At 44.7% G+C, this 17,046-nt stretch overlaps 2 protein-coding genes across 5 annotated transcripts in view; both read left to right on the forward strand.

Annotated features, from left to right (window-relative positions):
- Positions 1-4,986: 4,986 nt before the first annotated feature.
- dhodh (dihydroorotate dehydrogenase) lies at positions 4,987-11,916 on the forward strand. 4 transcript variants are annotated; one of them, XM_086107696.1, is made up of 10 exons: positions 4,987-5,065; positions 5,577-5,696; positions 5,775-5,789; positions 5,864-6,063; positions 7,226-7,308; positions 7,484-7,671; positions 8,128-8,241; positions 9,476-9,629; positions 9,717-9,876; positions 11,000-11,916. In XM_086107696.1, exons 1-10 carry the CDS (start codon positions 5,030-5,032, stop codon positions 11,070-11,072), a joined length of 1,143 nt encoding a protein of 380 aa, XP_085963822.1. In that variant the 5' UTR covers positions 4,987-5,029; the 3' UTR covers positions 11,073-11,916. The 4 variants fall into 4 exon arrangements, with proteins under 4 accessions (XP_085963822.1, XP_085963820.1, XP_085963823.1 ...); XM_086107694.1 differs by having other exon boundaries at positions 5,577-5,789; XM_086107697.1 differs by lacking the exon at positions 11,000-11,916 and having other exon boundaries at positions 5,577-5,789; positions 9,476-9,634; positions 9,717-9,868.
- A 617-nt stretch (positions 11,917-12,533) lies between these two features.
- Positions 12,534-17,046, forward strand: part of dpep1 (dipeptidase 1) — a 30,151-nt gene continuing 25,638 nt past the window's right edge. Inside the window, exon 1 of the mRNA XM_086107701.1 lies at positions 12,534-12,803. The gene's annotated coding sequence lies outside the window, so the exon portion shown is untranslated. The remainder of the gene's footprint in view (positions 12,804-17,046) is intronic.

The raw sequence follows: 17,046 nt of genomic DNA on the forward strand, positions 1-17,046 counted from the left end.
ACGTTCCTCTCACATGCCGTGAAGTCGCTTACAGTTTCTGCAACCAATCTAAAGAAATGGCCGTATACAAAGTGAGTGTTGTATTTCTTCTGTTCTCTTCTTCCTTAGCCCGGCTAGCGTAGTGGTGAAAATGTCAAGTCAAGTCAAGTCAACAGTATTTATAGAGCACTTTCAAACAGCCATCGCTGCATACAAAGTGCTGTACATGGAGCAATTTAACATGCACAATAAACAGTAAGACAAATCGGTAATAAAGGCGGTAGAAAGCACCAAACAGTAAAACCAAGAACAAATCTAAGTCATGCTGAGTCGAATGCCAAAGAATACAAGTGAGTTTTGAGGAGGGTTTTGAAGATGGGCAGCGAGGAGGCTTGCCCAATGTTCAGTGGGAGGTCATTCCAGAGAGAGGGACCAGCAACAGAAAAGGCTCCATCCCCTCTGAGCCTCAGTTTAGTTCTTGGTACTTCTAATAAGGTCTGGTCCACAGACCTGAGGCGCCGGGCAGGTGTGTAGGGGCGGATGAGCTCAGCGAGGTAAGGTGGCGCGAGATTATTCAGAGATTTGAAAACAAATAAGAGGATCTTGAAAATAACTCTAAAATGAATGGGGAGCCAGTGAAGGGATGCCAGAGTAGGAGTTATGTGCTCCCTCTTACGAGTACCAGTCAAGAGGCGAGCGGCGGCATTCTGGACCAGCTGAAGGCGCTTAATGGAGGACTGGCTGACTCCAAAGTAAAGGGCATTGCGGTAATCGAGCCGGGATGTGACAAAGGCATGAATTACTGTCTCAACATGTGCTCATCCCTGGTCGATATCTTCTCACAGCATGTGAACGAGCTGAAAAGTTTTCCTCGGGTGCGTAGAATATTGAAAGATGGAAGTTAGAAGACATATGAATGGGTTCTAAACAGAAACAACATAAATTACATCTTAATGTATTTATCCATCCATTTTCCGAACCGCTTGATCCTCACTAGGGTCGCGCGGGGTGCTGGAGCCTATCCCAGCCATCTCCGGGCAGTAGGCGGGGGACACCCTGAATCAGTTGCCAGCCAATCGCAGGGCACACCGAGACGAACAACCATCCACGCCCACACTCACACCTAGGGACAATTTAGAGCGTCCAATCAGCCTGACATGCATGTTTTTGGAATGTGGGAGGAAACCGGAGCACCCGTAAAAAACCCACGCAGGCCCGGGGAGAACATGCAAACTCCACACAGGGAGGCCGGAGCTGGAATCGAACCCGGTACCTCTGCACTGTGAAGCCGACGTGCTAACCACTGGACTACCGGGCCGCCCCTTAATGTATTTATCGGTGTTTAATTAATTATTATTATCATTGTTATTATTATTATCATTTACATTGTAGGTATTGAACAATGGTTTGTCTATATATTAGCTCTGCCATTTCATGCACATCCTTCACCACAGCTCTGGCTGCTTTATTGGTTACATTTTTGCATCCAATATATGATGAAGGCAACCCGAGAGACCAACAATCCAAATTCAATTCTCGTTTGTTCTTTCTCGTTTTTCCATCCATCCGTTTTCCAATCAGTTTTTCCTCACATAGCTCGCGGGCGTGCCGCAGCCGATTCCAGATGAATTGAGGCAGTAGGTAGGCGTGGTCCCCCCTGAACTAGTTGCCAACCAATCGCAGGGCACACGCAGACAAACAACAACCATTCACACTCACATACCATGCATGTGAGGGGAAAACCCACGCTCGCACGCAGAGAACATGCAAACTCCACACAGGAAGGCCGCAGCCCGGATTCAATCACTGGACCTCTGCGCTGTGAGGCAAACATGCAAAGCAGTCCACCATTGTGCCACCTCTCATTTTTCCAATAAATAGAAATCCATTTTCAATCATCCATTCAACGTGATGGATTTCAGCAAGCAGTGTTCTCAGCTGGTGAGCAGGCAGGCAGGCGGGAAGGGCAAGCTGCCGCCATGTCATCGGGTAGGGAACTTGAGCTGTCGCTCACCAGGTCGCCGTGGGCCCACTCATTATCTTATCAGCTATTGTAACCTGCAGTCATTCCCCCGCTCACGATTGATGATGTCGCTGTCTGATTACACCAAGACAAAACACCATCGAGATCGTCTTTCCGACTCCACAGACTCCGTGAGGTCCACGGTGGGAGGCTGATGGTCTTCTGTCACATGTAAACTTCAACTTCAAAAGGGTGAGGTTGTTGCTTTTGCACGTCAAATCAATATAAGGGACCTTCAGAACACAACCAATCGGTTCAATGGCGCTTTACAAACTTCACTTTGGTCGGAATGAAACTATTATTTCCCCCATCATGGAAATTCATTCAGTCCAGGAGTCAAAACGTTAAATATGTTAAAATACTGTCGAGTTATTTATCGCGCGGATGATTGCCATGTCCAGTGCAAAAATAAACAATATTATGAGTAATTTAGAAATTGAAACATTTAAAAAAAAAACAATCAAAATACAAAAAAAGGAGCAAAGATGGCAAATCGGCAATGGTGAGCAGAGAGGGAACGATTATCCTCATAACCTATCAACCAAACATTACATTTACTCTCCTGTGTATATCCCTTGTTGCACATCGCACTGATAAGCAGACGCGCATCTGAACAGAATGTATTCGAGAAGAGATGACGCTCGCAAGGAAGAGTTGGTTACCTTGGTCAGGGGTTGGAGTAATCAGGGCGGTGACCATCATCGCTCCAACAAGCAACCTGCAAGTTTTTAATTGATTGATGGGTTACACTACACACAGGTATGTTTGTGACGATGGGGCACACTATCTCACCTAAGCTACCAGGGGAAACAAGCAAATTCCCTTCTGTCCAAAGACTGAAACATCTTTGTTTGACTTAATTGATTACATTTACTACTCATAGGACATACTATCTGATAAATAGAACGAGTGACTCTGAAATCATTAAGTCCGATGGCTCCGGTGTCTCTGAGTGTGTCTGTGAGTTGACAAATCAGCTCACTTGTGCTTTTTTTTTTTTTTTTGTTTCCATTGAAACAGTGAGCCTCCAGCTCTATGAAGTACATGAAGACAGATGCCTCATTATCCATGCAAAACGGGACAAAACAAGTTCTGGACTTGATGCACAAACGCTCCCCTCGCAAGCTGGCATTTGGTTACAAGTGCGCCAACAACGCAAGGCAACCTGCACCAACACCAGGCCGGGCTCATCTCTGACCTCAGAGTGCAGGTCGCTCACAGAGTCACATGAAACATTCAGTGCATCCAAAGGTCCCCACCAGCAGTGTTAACAGCAGCATTGTCCTTCCTCCCGCTCACTCAACTCATGTGTAATAAGGCACCCCCCATCCAGTGGCCAGGACCACCCCACTGGAGACACAGATACAATGACACCCTTCAAATCCATTCACAACTGCAGTGAGTCTGTGATGCCCCCGAAAAACCCGCAATGCAACGAGAAAGCTTTCCTTTGAGGAAAAAAAGTCTGGTGAGCCAATGGTTAGCGCGTCGACCTCACAGTGCAGAGGTACCGGGTTCGATTCCAGCTCCAGCCTCCCTGTGTGGACTTCGCATGTTCTCCCCAGGCCAGCGTGGGTTTTATCCGGGTACTCCGGTTTCCTCGCACATTCCAAAAACATGTATGGCAGGCTGATTGGACACTCTAAATCGTCCCCAGGTGTGAGTGTGAGCGGGGATGGTTGTTTGTCTCTGTGTGCCCTGCGATTGGCTGGCAACCGGTTCAGGGTGTCCCCCGCCTACTGCCCAAAGACAGCTGGGATAGGCTCCAGCACGCCCCACGACCCTTGTGAGGATAAAGAGGATTAGAAAATGGATTGATGGAAAACAAAAGTCTTTATAGCACTTGGACTCAAGTTGTGATGGTGATTTTTAGAAAATGTCGGCATCTAGTTGTGAGTGAATGTTCTGTTCATATGTGATGAGGGATGAGGCTCAGATGACATGACTGAACATAGCTTCAAAAGCACATTCCTCGCTTTCAATTAAGAATAAATATCAATCTGTATCAATTATGTATTTATTTCGTACACTCTCTCCGACTGCCGTCATCTAAAAAAATAACATTCTATTATTATTATTATTATTATTATACATTTTCCCCAGAGCCAATCAAAAAAAATACCTATCTTCAAATGCCTATCCCAAATGGAAATACAGCAAACTTGTGACATCTGTCTCAAACAATAACTTTGACACCACACACCACTGACCCCCTACTGTTAAAATTCTGTCATACAATAATTATCCGGGATTTGGTTGTATTGTTGTTCAATGAGAGTCTATTGGCCAAACAATGAGACACCTGCTCCAGATTGTATGACATCAGTTCAATATGCTGCAGTTTGGCAACTAAATGTGTTCAACTGTAAATAAGCTTGAATGTGCATAATACCGCAAACACTGAGAGACATGTGTTAACTCAGAATTTAATCAGTACATGTGCTGGTTTTTGGCCAATGTCTAGTCTATATATCCTTTTTTTTTTTTCTTATAATGCAATGTGGTTTGAAAAAAAAATGCTACTTGTATACAAGGCAAGAAGCTTCCACGCACACGATGGGGAAAATTATATCTCATCCATTCTCATTAAAATTTCAACAAACATTTACCTCCGTTTTAACCATTGTGGCCCTAGTATCAATCGTAAACTCATTATAATGTAAGATTAATATCAAATTCAGAAAAAAACCTAAATGGAGTGTCTGCTGCTATCTAGTGGTGCATTTCTGAGTGACACAGTTGTCTGATGCTGCAAATTGAACTGCATAAAATTAGGTTATTTGAAAAGGTAAATTATATATTTATTCATTTATTGTCCAATTTCAAATGGCACTGAAGTGAAGGGAGTCCCGGTTGAAGACGACGGCGTCTCAACCAGCTAATCCACCCTCTAGTGGACATATCTCTAATGTCCTCCATTCCTTTTGGCCAAGTAACATGTCGGTGGAAATATCGCGATATGATGACGCTTTGTTCCAACCACGCGCGGTTGTGCAATTCACGGAAGGGAAACGTGACTTTCGCTGAATGTCAGACTGGGTCTCGATGGCGGCACATTTGAAGGTAAAATGAAACTTTAAGTTTTTTATCGCTGACATAACTGAGGAACATAGTTCTTAAGCCCCACGGTTCCACCCGGTTTGCCAAACAGCACAGGCAGTAAATCAGGCTTTGTGGCAGTCGTTCGTCAGTGTATCAGTTGTTGCAGTCGCGCCTTGAGCTGTATTTCGTGGCGATCTGTAGTAGTATTATGATGTGCTCAGATCTCAACCAGCCAAGATCAACCCGGTGGTTGACTTAACATTTATGCCTAGTCTTTTTTCCCCCTTGTATCTTCAACCACTGAGGTTGAAGGAAGTAAAGCCTATTAACATATACAGTACTTGATTACCATAACAAAATATTTACACTTCATGCATTACGAATGCCAGGAGAATGTAAATTGAATGATCATTTAAGGCAAAATGACAGAAGAGTACGTCATCAGAATGTTATGAAACGATCCGGTATGGTAATGCCTCTGTCAACCTTCAACTTGCATGTTGGTGTGACCTTTTCTCCCGTCTGTGAACAGAAGCAGCTAAAAGAGGCAGTGAAGATCATCAGCTCGGGTAGCCTCCTCTTTGCCTCCTACCTCACAGTGATGGGAGATGAGCGTTTCTATGCCAACCAGCTGATGCCCCTGCTGCAAAGGGTAATGGGCGCAGAGACGGCCCACGTGCTCGCTGTAAAAATGATCAGTCTGGGTTTGGTTCCTCTCAACCGCTATCAGGACCCCGAGTCACTGGTGAGTCCATCATCTTCCTGTTTCAAGGCAAAATTGTGTCCTCTAGAACTGTGTTGGTCCTCTAATGTGTGCAGGGAGTTGACGTCCTGGGCTTGAAGTTCAAAAATCCCGTTGGGATCGCGGCAGGCTTCGATAAGCACGGAGAAGCGGTGGACGGTTTGTACAAAATAGGCTTTGGCTTTGTCGAAGTCGGGACCGTCACCCCCAAACCGCAAGACGGCAACCCCAAACCACGTGTGTTCCGACTGGCAGCAGACCGTGCCATCATCAACAGGTACTTTTATCATTCATCATGGAGACATTATAAAAAAACAAATGAATGTCGTCCTCCGTAGATTTATTGACAAAATTGCCGCTTCACCAATCGCCAGTGATGGCCAAATTGAAACATTCCCGTCAATTGTTTGGCTCATGGGTCCAATCTTCATATGCTCTATCGCGCCGTCAAGTGGTCAAAAAGAGCCAGCTGGCAATCATTTTGTGATTGTTAAACACCGTAACTTGATGAAGAAAATATTATGAATGTGCTTGTGTCAAATAGAACAAAATTCAACAAGTACAGGAAAGACAATTTTTCTTCCTTGTTTTATTTAAACGTATAGCTTTCCCATAGTGGTTGGCTTTAGGGGCTTTCTTTTTCTTGGAACAGGCACAAGACGACCAAGAGCTACAATATTGCAATTTTAGCAAGAAGTGCATAGTGCAAATATGGCATAATAGAGAGACATGATATTGTAAGTACAGCGAACAGAAGTAAATATGAGTTTAGATCTGGCAACATCTATTAACAACTCATTCAGTACCCGCCAATTCTAAACCAAGTCTGAAAAGATGTTTAAAAACGTCTTTGGGAGTGAATGAGTTAAGGGGATCTAACATCAATGCATTTATATCGATATATTTTTTTCCTGGTTTCATCTGTTTACTGTACTGAGTTTGATCCTTGTGCAAAAAGCCTCCTTTTCTTTATGGGCTGATTCGCTCCTGGTGCCAATGCATTTGCATTCACTTTCAACTGCAAATGAGCCATCAGCTCTGTGCGTGCACTTGAGCAGTAATTGTTCCCTTTTGCAGCCGCTGAGCTATTACAATCCAAATCTGCGCAGCATTTGACTCATGGGCTTATTATCGCGCTGAGCAGTTTCGTCCTCCGTACATTGTCCAACATCGATTTCCCCGTGAAGGTAAACCCATGTCGTGTGGAGCGGCTGATCGGCACCCGGCGAGCAACTTTGCGCCCACGACGTACGTGCGGCGTCACAGCGGGGCCGTTTCAATGAAGGGTTCCAACGAACGCCCTTAAATGCAAGTTTTGCTAGTAAGTTGATGTTTCGATGCTTTAGTCATAAGAATCGTGTGTGTGTGTGTGTGTGTGTGTGTGTGTGTGTGTGTGTGTGTGTGTGTGTGTGTGTGTGTGTGCGCGCGCTTCTGTCTAGGTATGGTTTCAACAGCTGCGGCGCTCGAGAAGCGCAACAGAGGTTGAAAGACCGCCAGGCAGCTCAACGGGAGCGAACGCGAGGTTTGTTCTTCCTCGTTGTGGATTTTTGGTGTCGATTTTTGCCTCGCTGAATATTTCTTTGTGTCCGCCTAACAGTGACTTTTTCTTCTTTCACCCTCATTAGTCGGTGCTCTGGTTGAGTCACGTGTGTGATGATGCAGACTGTTGTGGGGGTTTTTTTTCTTTTTTTTTCTAGCTGGCCTTCCCCTGGGCATCAACCTGGGAAAGAACAAGCAGTCCCAGGATGCGCGGGCAGATTACTTGGAGGGGATGAGCGTGCTAGGCCCGCTGGCTGACTACCTTGTGGTGAACGTCAGCAGTCCGAATACGCCCGGTCTGCGTGACCTACAAGGCAAAGCTGAGCTCCGCCGCCTCCTACGTTCGGTATGTCGCAAACCTCGGCTAATGGCTTGACTTCATGCGAGCATCCACGCAACTGCAAGCAAGTTTCACCTCCCGAGAGGTCTTATTTTAAATCTCAGCTCTACCTTTTTGTGTTTCCTATACCGCAGATGATTGTCACAACAATTATTTTTTTCTCATCTCAAAGCAACCCGGCATTTCTTGTTTTCTTATAAGAACGAAATGCTTCCAATTCCCTTTAGCGTGCTCTTGTTTTTAAGTTTGGCCTTAGTTTGAACTCATCTAAGCCACCGCCACGCTTGCCACCTCAAAGGTTCATTCAGTATATTGACAAGCTTTGACAAATCTTTTGCTCGCTTGAGATTTGCTAGACAGAAAATTGTGAGGTTTGTTTGAGCCTTGTCACGTTGCTTCTGTTTTGCCCCTTTAAGACTGGTTCCATTTGTTTCTATTAATGTGCTCTCCAAAAAATGGCAGGTGTTGAAGGAACGCAATGGGATGCAAGGAAGTCACAAGCCTCCGGTGCTGGTCAAGATCGCGCCTGACCTCAGCGCGCAGGACAAACGCGACATTGCCGACGTCGTTACTGAGGTGGAACGTTTGATTTCAATCGAATCTTGAGTCGATATCGCTCTGAGGGCTTTCCATTTATTGCCAGACAGTTTGTTTGTTTGATTTCGCGGTCTGTTTAAAATCGGCAAATGGCAAAGAAATGATTTACTCAATGACTCTCGTGGCGACATCACACAACCAACTAAACGGTGATGCATTTTTAGTCGGGACTCTTAAGAGCAGACGCGGGACGGAACATTGGGGGGTTGATTGTGAAGTTGGCATCAAATTTTATTTTCAATGGCATTAAAAAGTCTTGAATTTTGCCTTAAATTGTTGGAAAATTTAAGGCAAAAGCCTTAAATTGTAGGAACCCTGTAAATGTATCGGACTGCCTTCCATTTGCGGTCCGGTGTCATGCAGCGACACGCCAACTCAAGATTGCCACGTTCTGGTCGTCGAAAAATCAAACAACTGCAGAATTAAATTCTTGACAACCGCTACAGACATGCCATGCATAATTCATTTTGTTTCAATGAAAAAGGGATTGGCAACGCTTTTTCGTCCTTTAGACCGCGGAGGCTTTAAATGTTCTCCGTCGACGGTGCCCTTTACGCCGTGACCTCAGCACTACTTCTGGAGGTCGTTTTGAGAGAGCATAACACAGCGGTGTTTCTTGTGCTCAGTGGAGCGAGTACAAGACAAACCTTAATGGAAGAGGCATTAAGTAGGGCAAATATTTTCACAACAATCTTTGCGAGGGGCGGCCCGGTGGTCCAGTGGTTAGCACGTCGGCTTCACAGTGCAGAGGTACCGGGTTCGATTCCAGCTCCGGCCTCCCTGTGTGGAGTTTGCATGTTCTCCCCCGGGCCTGCGTGGGTTTTTTACGGGTGCTCCGGTTTCCTCCCACATTCCAAAAACATGCGTGGCAGGCTGATTGAACTCTCTAAAATTGTCCCTAGGTGTGATTGTGAGTGTGGATGGTTGTTTGTCTCTGTGTGCCCTGCGATTGGCTGGCAACCGATTCAGGGTGTCCCCCGCCTACTGCCCGAAGAGCAGCTGGGATAGGCTCCAGCAGCCCCCGCAACCCTAGTGAGGATCAAGCGGTTCAGAAAATGGATGGATGGATGGATCTTTGCGAGGAGGGCTTATTGCGGATGACATACAGTACGTTGGGGGGACGCGCATGCTTGTCAAGGTTTCGCCTCACAAACGCACACACACAGACACATTTGTGATTTAGGTTTTTTTTTTTTTTTTTTCCCCCCCCCAGCTGGGAGTGGACGGCTTAATGGTGTCCAACACGACTGTGTCCCGGCCAGAGGTGCTACAAGATCCTCAAAGGTGTGAGACCGGCGGGCTGAGTGGGCAGCCTCTCAAAGACATGTCCACAAACACCGTCAGTGAAATGTACAGACTCACAAAAGGTACAGTACGTGCCTTTTCTTTTCTTTTCTTTTTTCCTCCTCCTCTGCAGAGTGACAGTCTGTGTCAGTGTGATGATGTTCTCCCAGGGAAAGTGACAATCATTGGAATCGGCGGCGTGGCCAGCGGACAGGACGCCATGGATAAAATCCGTGCCGGTGCATCACTGGTTCAGATTTACACGGCTCTGGCCTACCAGGGTCCGCCTGTCGTGACCAAGATAAAGCGGGAATTGGAACAGCTTCTCAGGTGAGTGTGAGTCGGCGTTCAAAGCCTTTTGCTGGCCGCTGCCGTTCATCGCTTGCCGACACTGACACAAACATTGACGATTCGTTTGTCGTGGCGTGGCGGAGTTCTGCTCGGATCAGCGGGAGTGAGACGTGCACAAACAAAAATGTCCATTTTTAAATCCATATCTCGCATCCTATGTTGCCCAATCTGCTTTATTCTGGAAAGTGTGTCTCATCAGTCAGTCTATTTTGCTTCATTATTTTTCAGACAACATTTTACTTTTCCTCCGTACATTCGAATTATGGAAGATATTGCCACTTTTTTTCCTTTCCTATGTGCCTTTAATTCAACGTCGGCGAGCATCCCAAAAACGTTACTTGGGCGAGACGACGGAGCCGCGAGCTAGCGATAGCAAGTTTAGCAGCGATGAGCCATTGACTGCTGCCCGCTAAACATGTGGCGGGTTTCGCTCCTAACTCAAGAATCACAACTTCCATCAACGCATCTCTGTGGCGGCGAATAAACAAAACCTCTTACAAGTGTTGTCAGCTTCTGGCAAAGATATAATTTTTTATGCCTTTTATTCATCCGACAACAACGGAGGCCCGGGGGCCAACACGGTGATGTGTCAGGCCGCCAAGACGCTTCAGAGTCTGGCCAATGCAAATTTCATAAATAAATGTCACGAAATCAATATGGCGGGGGGGGGGGGGGATTGTGTATCAATAGTGAACAGTCACTCAAGCGTCCCTGCTTTCCACTGCTGGTATCGGAAAATGCTTAGTTGCACGCTAATTTGTGGCGCGCAAGCGACAAGTGAGCAATGGCTGACTAGCTAGCGCAGTGAGAGCACGATGTGGAACCGCAGAGGCAAAAGTTCGCTTTGCGTCTGATGTCGACACGCCGCACGTCTTTCATCATCGCCATCATGGCGGCGAATAAGCTCCACTTGTAACAAGTATCGGTATGACGACGTCACAACAGGGAGTAATAGAACAGAAAGCTCAACCGTTTGTCCTTGCGTAAACTATCCAATCCTGTCTGTCAGCAATGTTATTTTGTTTGTGTGGAAAATAGAATTTTGAGTTGGAATTTGAGTTTTCCTTCATATCACTTGCTTTTCCCTTTGATTTCTTTGCAGAGAACAAGGATTTAGCAACGTTTCTGAGGCTGTCGGGGCAGACCACAGAGGATCAGATGGTCCCGCTCACTAGCAAAGCCAGGCAAGGATCGTTAACACCAAACTCATCGCTGCATCAGCTTTTCCTCCAGCTGGGCAGAAATTCATTTTTTGTTACAGTGTTAAAGCATTTGGCAGTGCTTCAACTCTTGAAACCACTTCTTTTTTTTTCTTTTTTTTCCTGCCTGCGTGATATCCTATAGGCATCCAACCTTTTTTTTTTTTCTATCCGCTTGTCTTGTTCTGGGAACCAGAAGCCAATCGCAGGTGACTTTGGATACTCCCCTAACCGATCACCTGTCAGTCACGCTGTTGGCATGTCAATACACGACAACCGCTCATGCTCCTGTTTTGTTGCCCATGGAGAACGTACAAATTCAACACGTAAAGGCTTCAAGAGCCTTGTTTTTGTCAGGCGTGAATGCTAACTAAGGTTCTGCTGTTGTGTGTGCATATTTTATTTTCCCCGTTTATGAAAGCAGTTTCATCACATGGAAGAAGAAGGGGAAAAAAACGCGGCATGTGTCACTTTGCATGACAATTTGCTGATACTGCCCGTCACCTTAAGGGAGTGACGGAATTACACATCATGCCGAAATGTAAATGAGAGGTGCAAATGTGCTTTAATATTTACTGTATAGCCAACTGTACAAGCAACTGTAACTGGGTCGGTTTTCTTTTTAACCACACGGAAGCGCTCCGTTACAAATCGAGGTTGGAAAAGTTGTCTGGCAAATAACAGCTTGACTCCCACTTGGATTGTGACCTTTGAAAATTGAGGCTCGGAATTTCGCTGCTGCTGAGCTGAAACCGGAATCTGTTTTAGGATTCAAAGTCTTTTCACAGAATTGAGAATAAATGACTTGACTAATACTACGCATCGCATGTCTTATTGATTTAATCACATATGCAGACCTCCCACCTGACGTGAATGACTGGGTGGCTGTGCACACTTCCTCAAAGTACGGTTTTAAACTATGGCTAGGGTTCCAAAGTAGGGTTTTAAACTGGAAGTAGGGGTTCAAACTAGGGTTGGAGTTTAAAGGTACGTTTTTAAAGCAGTAGTGGGGCTTCAAAGTAGGGTTTTAAACAATGATTACGTTTTCAAAGTAGGGTGTTAAACTAGGGTTAGGGTTTTAATGTATGGTTTTAAAATAGGATTAGGGTTTTAAATGAGTGTTAGGGTTTCAACATAGTGTATTCAACTAGGATTAGGCTTTCCGAGTACATTTTCATATTAGGGTTACAGTTTCAAATGAGTTTAAGCAGCAACCGCCGGTCCGCAGGGCATTTGGTACCGTGCGGCACAGAAAGAACTTGCCTTATTTCTGTTTTATTTATTTCGGAATACGAAGATGTTTTAATTTGAAAAATTACCGGATTCTCCGTTACATCCGTCGATGTCACGCTTGACTCACGTCAAACCACGCTTCTCGGTCACGTGACCGATGACGCTCAAAAACAAAACGCTGAAGCCCGCAAAATGAGTAAACAAGCTGCTTGGAGATCGCAAATGACGGCGGCCTTAAAAGTACGTACGAGACAACTGGATTCAAGTTATGGCTGAATACTCTGAGATCGCCACAATAGCACTGTTGCTATTTCCGACATCCTACCTGTGTGAAGTGGGGAGTTTCTGCAGCAACGGCGACTAAAACAAAATTACGAAGTAGACTGGACATAAACCACACACTTGAGGTGTCATTGTCCCCCATTACCCCGAGATGGGACTGTCTGATTGCAGAAAATCAAGCTCGGGGCTGTGGTGAGTGATCATTTTCATGCACTTTGAATTTGCGTTGTATCGTATTTTGAAGGCATTAAACATTACCATAGCGATCAGTGTTGCGGCCAGATTAGACGCTCCTTGTGTTTATTATTATATTTCGAAAACACCACAGTTTTCATGCAGCTCATACCATATTATTTTGTTGTATTAATCTGCCACACCTTAAATGCCGGTCCCTGAAAATATTGTCTGACTTAAACCGGTCCGTGGGGCAAAAAAGGTTGGGGACCCCTGGTTTAAAACACTGTTAGCATTTCAGAGTACGGTTTTAAACGAGGTTTCATTTTTCCTAGTCGTCTTTTTTAACTCGGGTTAGTGGTTTCAAAGTCGAGTTTTTAATTACGGTTATGGCTGAGGTAAGATGCAGATGTTTATCAGCAGCGAAAAAAACAAAACATAATCATTGTACCAATACTAAATGCAGACACAGTTAGGTAGGTCTTTTTTTTCCACTGCTGATGCTGCCGATCATTTCGGCATCACTTAATTGCTCAACAATGACCTAAAAGGTTGCAGTGTGATAAATATTACAGTGATGCCAAGCTGCAACGGCCACTCAATTTAAGTGCAGGAGTGCAAGTTTGAACTGAAGAGACATTCGGATGAACTGTGCAGACGGATTTATTTAAAATAAAATTTTTAAAAAACAACCTCAGCAAAGACTGCAAGCACAGCACACCTGAGACAAGCACATATTGGTCGTTGCTGATGTTGGTTCAGACGGACAGGTGGCATCACTCGGGCCAGGCGCTCATTCCAGATGGATAATCCAGTTGACATGTTGGTGAGGTGTGCCGAACGTTGGACAGACAAATGCAGCTGGATCACAAATGCCAGGGGGGCCCCTGTTGGGCCACTGCGCAGGTGTTTGGACAAATAAAATACGATTAGACGTGCACTTCACACAAGTTTCTAGCTTACTATTTTCGTTGTATTTCTGACCTATGCATTGCTTCTGGCCCTACGTTGCTAAAATTGCATTCGCAGTAACGAACAGTTTACCGCTACTTGTTTGGAAAGTATGAAATTCAATAGATCGATGCAAATTGTTTGTTTGCTCCGTCCCTCAACACATTTTCTCAGCATGTCACTCACATTAAATTGTTTCGTACGGCATTACCAATTGTCTGGACGGTTCCAAGAGTACGTAATAACTGCGGTCAAGGCAACCTTCACTCGCAAAATTGAAGTCGAACCAGCCGTCACAGCGATTGTGAACATTGTGCATTACGGTAATCTACAGTAATACCCTGTTGCTTTGCTCCCAAATCCTACCTTGGTTTTGTTATTTGTTGTTGTGTTTTGTCAAAACACAACAACAAATAACTAAATCCAACAGCAAATTAAAAGACATGAAAATGAGACAAGCTAAAGAAATCAGAACACAAAAACAACAGCAAATGAAAATACACAAAAATAACGAAACAAAACAACAAAAAGTTCAACGCAAAAGCACCTGGAAAAAATGCTAAATTAAAAAAAAAAAGCTAAACACAACAGCAAAAAAACACATAACAAATAACGAACAAAAACACAATACGCTAAATACAACAGCAAAAAATAAATAATCAAAAAACACATAACTACACTGAGCTAAACACAACGATATTTTCATAACGCAAATGTTAAGTAAATGGTGATCGACGAGGACTGCATCGCTCTCTCGGCCAATCAGCTATGAATCTGACCTCCAATGCTGATTGGACAATAGGGAATATCGTCCATTTGACGGACCACCCACTTCCACTCGAAACCTGTCATAAAGGATGGCATGAGATTTGTTTTCGGATTTGCCGTTTTTAGCCATTTATTTTTCTTCATTTGCGACAGTTTTTTTTTTCCTCACATTTTGGATTTGCTATTCGTCATTTGTTGTTGTCGTTTGCACTTGAGGGCCACCGACAAAAGCCCACCGTTGCCCCGCCCCCTGCTCAACACATCCACCCCCTGGAGCTATCGCTGCCTTTGCCCTGGCTTGAGCCAAAAACAGAGCCCAGCCACAGGTTGTCCGTGCACTTTATTGGTTATGACACACGTCTCTTGCCTTAAGTGCTTGGAGAGACAATTAAAAATGAATCAGTAGCATGCAATGAGAGGGCTGAAAAGGACACACAGCAGACAGCAGGACGTAACGTTACTCTGCCTCCGACCTCTCATGCCTTGCCCACGAGGCTTTTTTTTATTGTGTTGTGGACTAAGTGGACTACATACATAGGCGCATAATGCACACGTAATCAGACGATAAGTGACCAGAAATACACTTTATCTTCCGATGATGCGACATACTTAACACAAAAGAACTCTTGTACCCTTTTTCACCGTCGCTTTCATTTCGAACACGCCAGTGCTTTTGAGCCAATTACCTTGAGTGTTCGCATTCAGATCCAACCTTAAAACTTGAGCACTCCAATTTTATGGACAAAAGTCTGTTTGAAAAGCAATTCAAAAGTTTCACTGTTTTGTGTTTTGTTTTTAGTGTACTTTTAAATCACTTGTCCACAGACACACACACACACACACACACACACACACACACACAGAGTATAGAATTTCCTCACTTCTCACCACTCGTCTCATGTCACAATCCTCCCCCGTGTTGTGCAACACACCAGCTCTCCCACCATTTTTGCTCCCACAAATCACAAATTGTAATTCGGGTAACCATCCATCCATCCATCCATATTCCGAACCGCTTGATCCTCACTAGGGTCGCGGGGGTGCTGGAGCCTATCCCAGCTGTCTTCGGGCAGTAGGCGGGGGACACCCTGAACCGGTTGCCAGCCAATCGCAGGGCACACAGAGACGAACAACCATCCACGCTCACATTCACACCTAGGGACAATTTAGAGCGTTCAATCAGCCTGCCATGCATGTTTTTGGAATGTGGGAGGAAACCGGAGTACCCGGAGAAAACCCACGCAGGCCCGGGGAGAACATGCAAACTCCACACAGGGAGGCCGGAGCTGGAACCGAACCCGGTACCTCTGCACTGTGAAGTCGACGTGCTAACCACTGGACTACCGGGCCGCCCTCGGGTAACCATGCTGAGCAAAATTACCTTTATTAGTCTCCGCATGTCAACATTTACGATAGCGTTCAGTTGCACCTTGCAAAGTTGAAAGTGTAGCTGTGTTTGAGGCAAGCAGTAGTTTGTCTTCTACAAGAAAAAGACGGTAAGATGCCAACGGGAGGCCTTTATTGTCATGCCACACACAAAGACAAAATACTTAAATCCAACCTCCTGGCGCAACACAAAGTTTTTTTTTTAATCATGAAAACACTTTAAAAGTTAACATATACAGTACAACAATAAAATCGTGTAATCGCCCTATTGTTTATTGGTTCTTTATCGGCCACCCAATCCATTGACTTTCATGGGTTTCGAGCCTAATTTTTATCGCACCTATTTGGGATACAGCGAAACTCCATTTTGTTGAGGGATAGGGACCAGGCCCTGTGAAAATCCAACAAAAATGGGTTTTGCTAAGTGTGCATTAGGTGCTGCAAAATGGCGGCAAGGTATTTAAAATGGAAAGGATCATAAAGTACCAACACCGTGCTTCTAGCATTTACACAATTATGAATCCATAAAACGACTGTCGTCTCAAGGTTGTTCAATTATTCACCACAAACCACCTTCACATGAGGCTCATCAATATTTGCTAGCATAGATACGAACAGAATGAACAAGCTCGCGCAAACTGCCGTCACATCACACATAGGCAAACAAATATGCAAAAAGCACTAAATACAAACATTATCAAGCCACTTTTTGGCCTTTGTACACAATGATAAGTATAAGGGAAAACAGACAAATTGCAACGGCAAAGTCGACGCCACTAGCAACTAGTAGCTGCAGTGGGACCCAAGTACAAACACAAGCATTCATTTCACTTTTGACTGCGCATTAGGTGCAGTCAGGGACCGCAGATGGAAAAAAAAAACACGAATCAATTAATTCAGCGTTACAACAAGCCCAGGATTTGACCAGATATTGGATTGGATTGGATAAACTGTATTGTCAAATGTACTGTATGTGTAACATACAGCACATATGAAATTTCTTCCCTCTCAACATAAAACAAGAGGAGCCGCTGCGGGTGTCCGCGCCGCTATCAAAAGAAAAGTTAACAAAAAAAATGACAAAATAATACAAAACGACACATGAGACACAGACAATCGTGCACTCTTAACCACTTTCCTGCATACACTTTGTTGT

Source organism: Hippocampus guttulatus, chromosome 3, assembly GCF_054856545.1.
Source record: "Hippocampus guttulatus isolate MCC_2025c chromosome 3, RoL_Hgut_1.0, whole genome shotgun sequence".
Lineage (NCBI taxonomy): Eukaryota > Metazoa > Chordata > Actinopteri > Syngnathiformes > Syngnathidae > Hippocampus > Hippocampus guttulatus.

Excerpts from the sequence above, each read along its gene's own strand:
- dhodh (XM_086107694.1), top strand. The coding sequence starts at position 5,030 with ATGTCAGACTGGGTCTCGATGGCGGCACATTTGAAG. Across the intron at positions 8,242-9,475 it reads TTGCCGACGTCGTTACTGAG|CTGGGAGTGGACGGCTTAAT; the intron begins GTGGAACGTTTG and ends TCCCCCCCCCAG. Across the intron at positions 9,877-10,999 it reads GAATTGGAACAGCTTCTCAG|AGAACAAGGATTTAGCAACG; the intron begins GTGAGTGTGAGT and ends ATTTCTTTGCAG.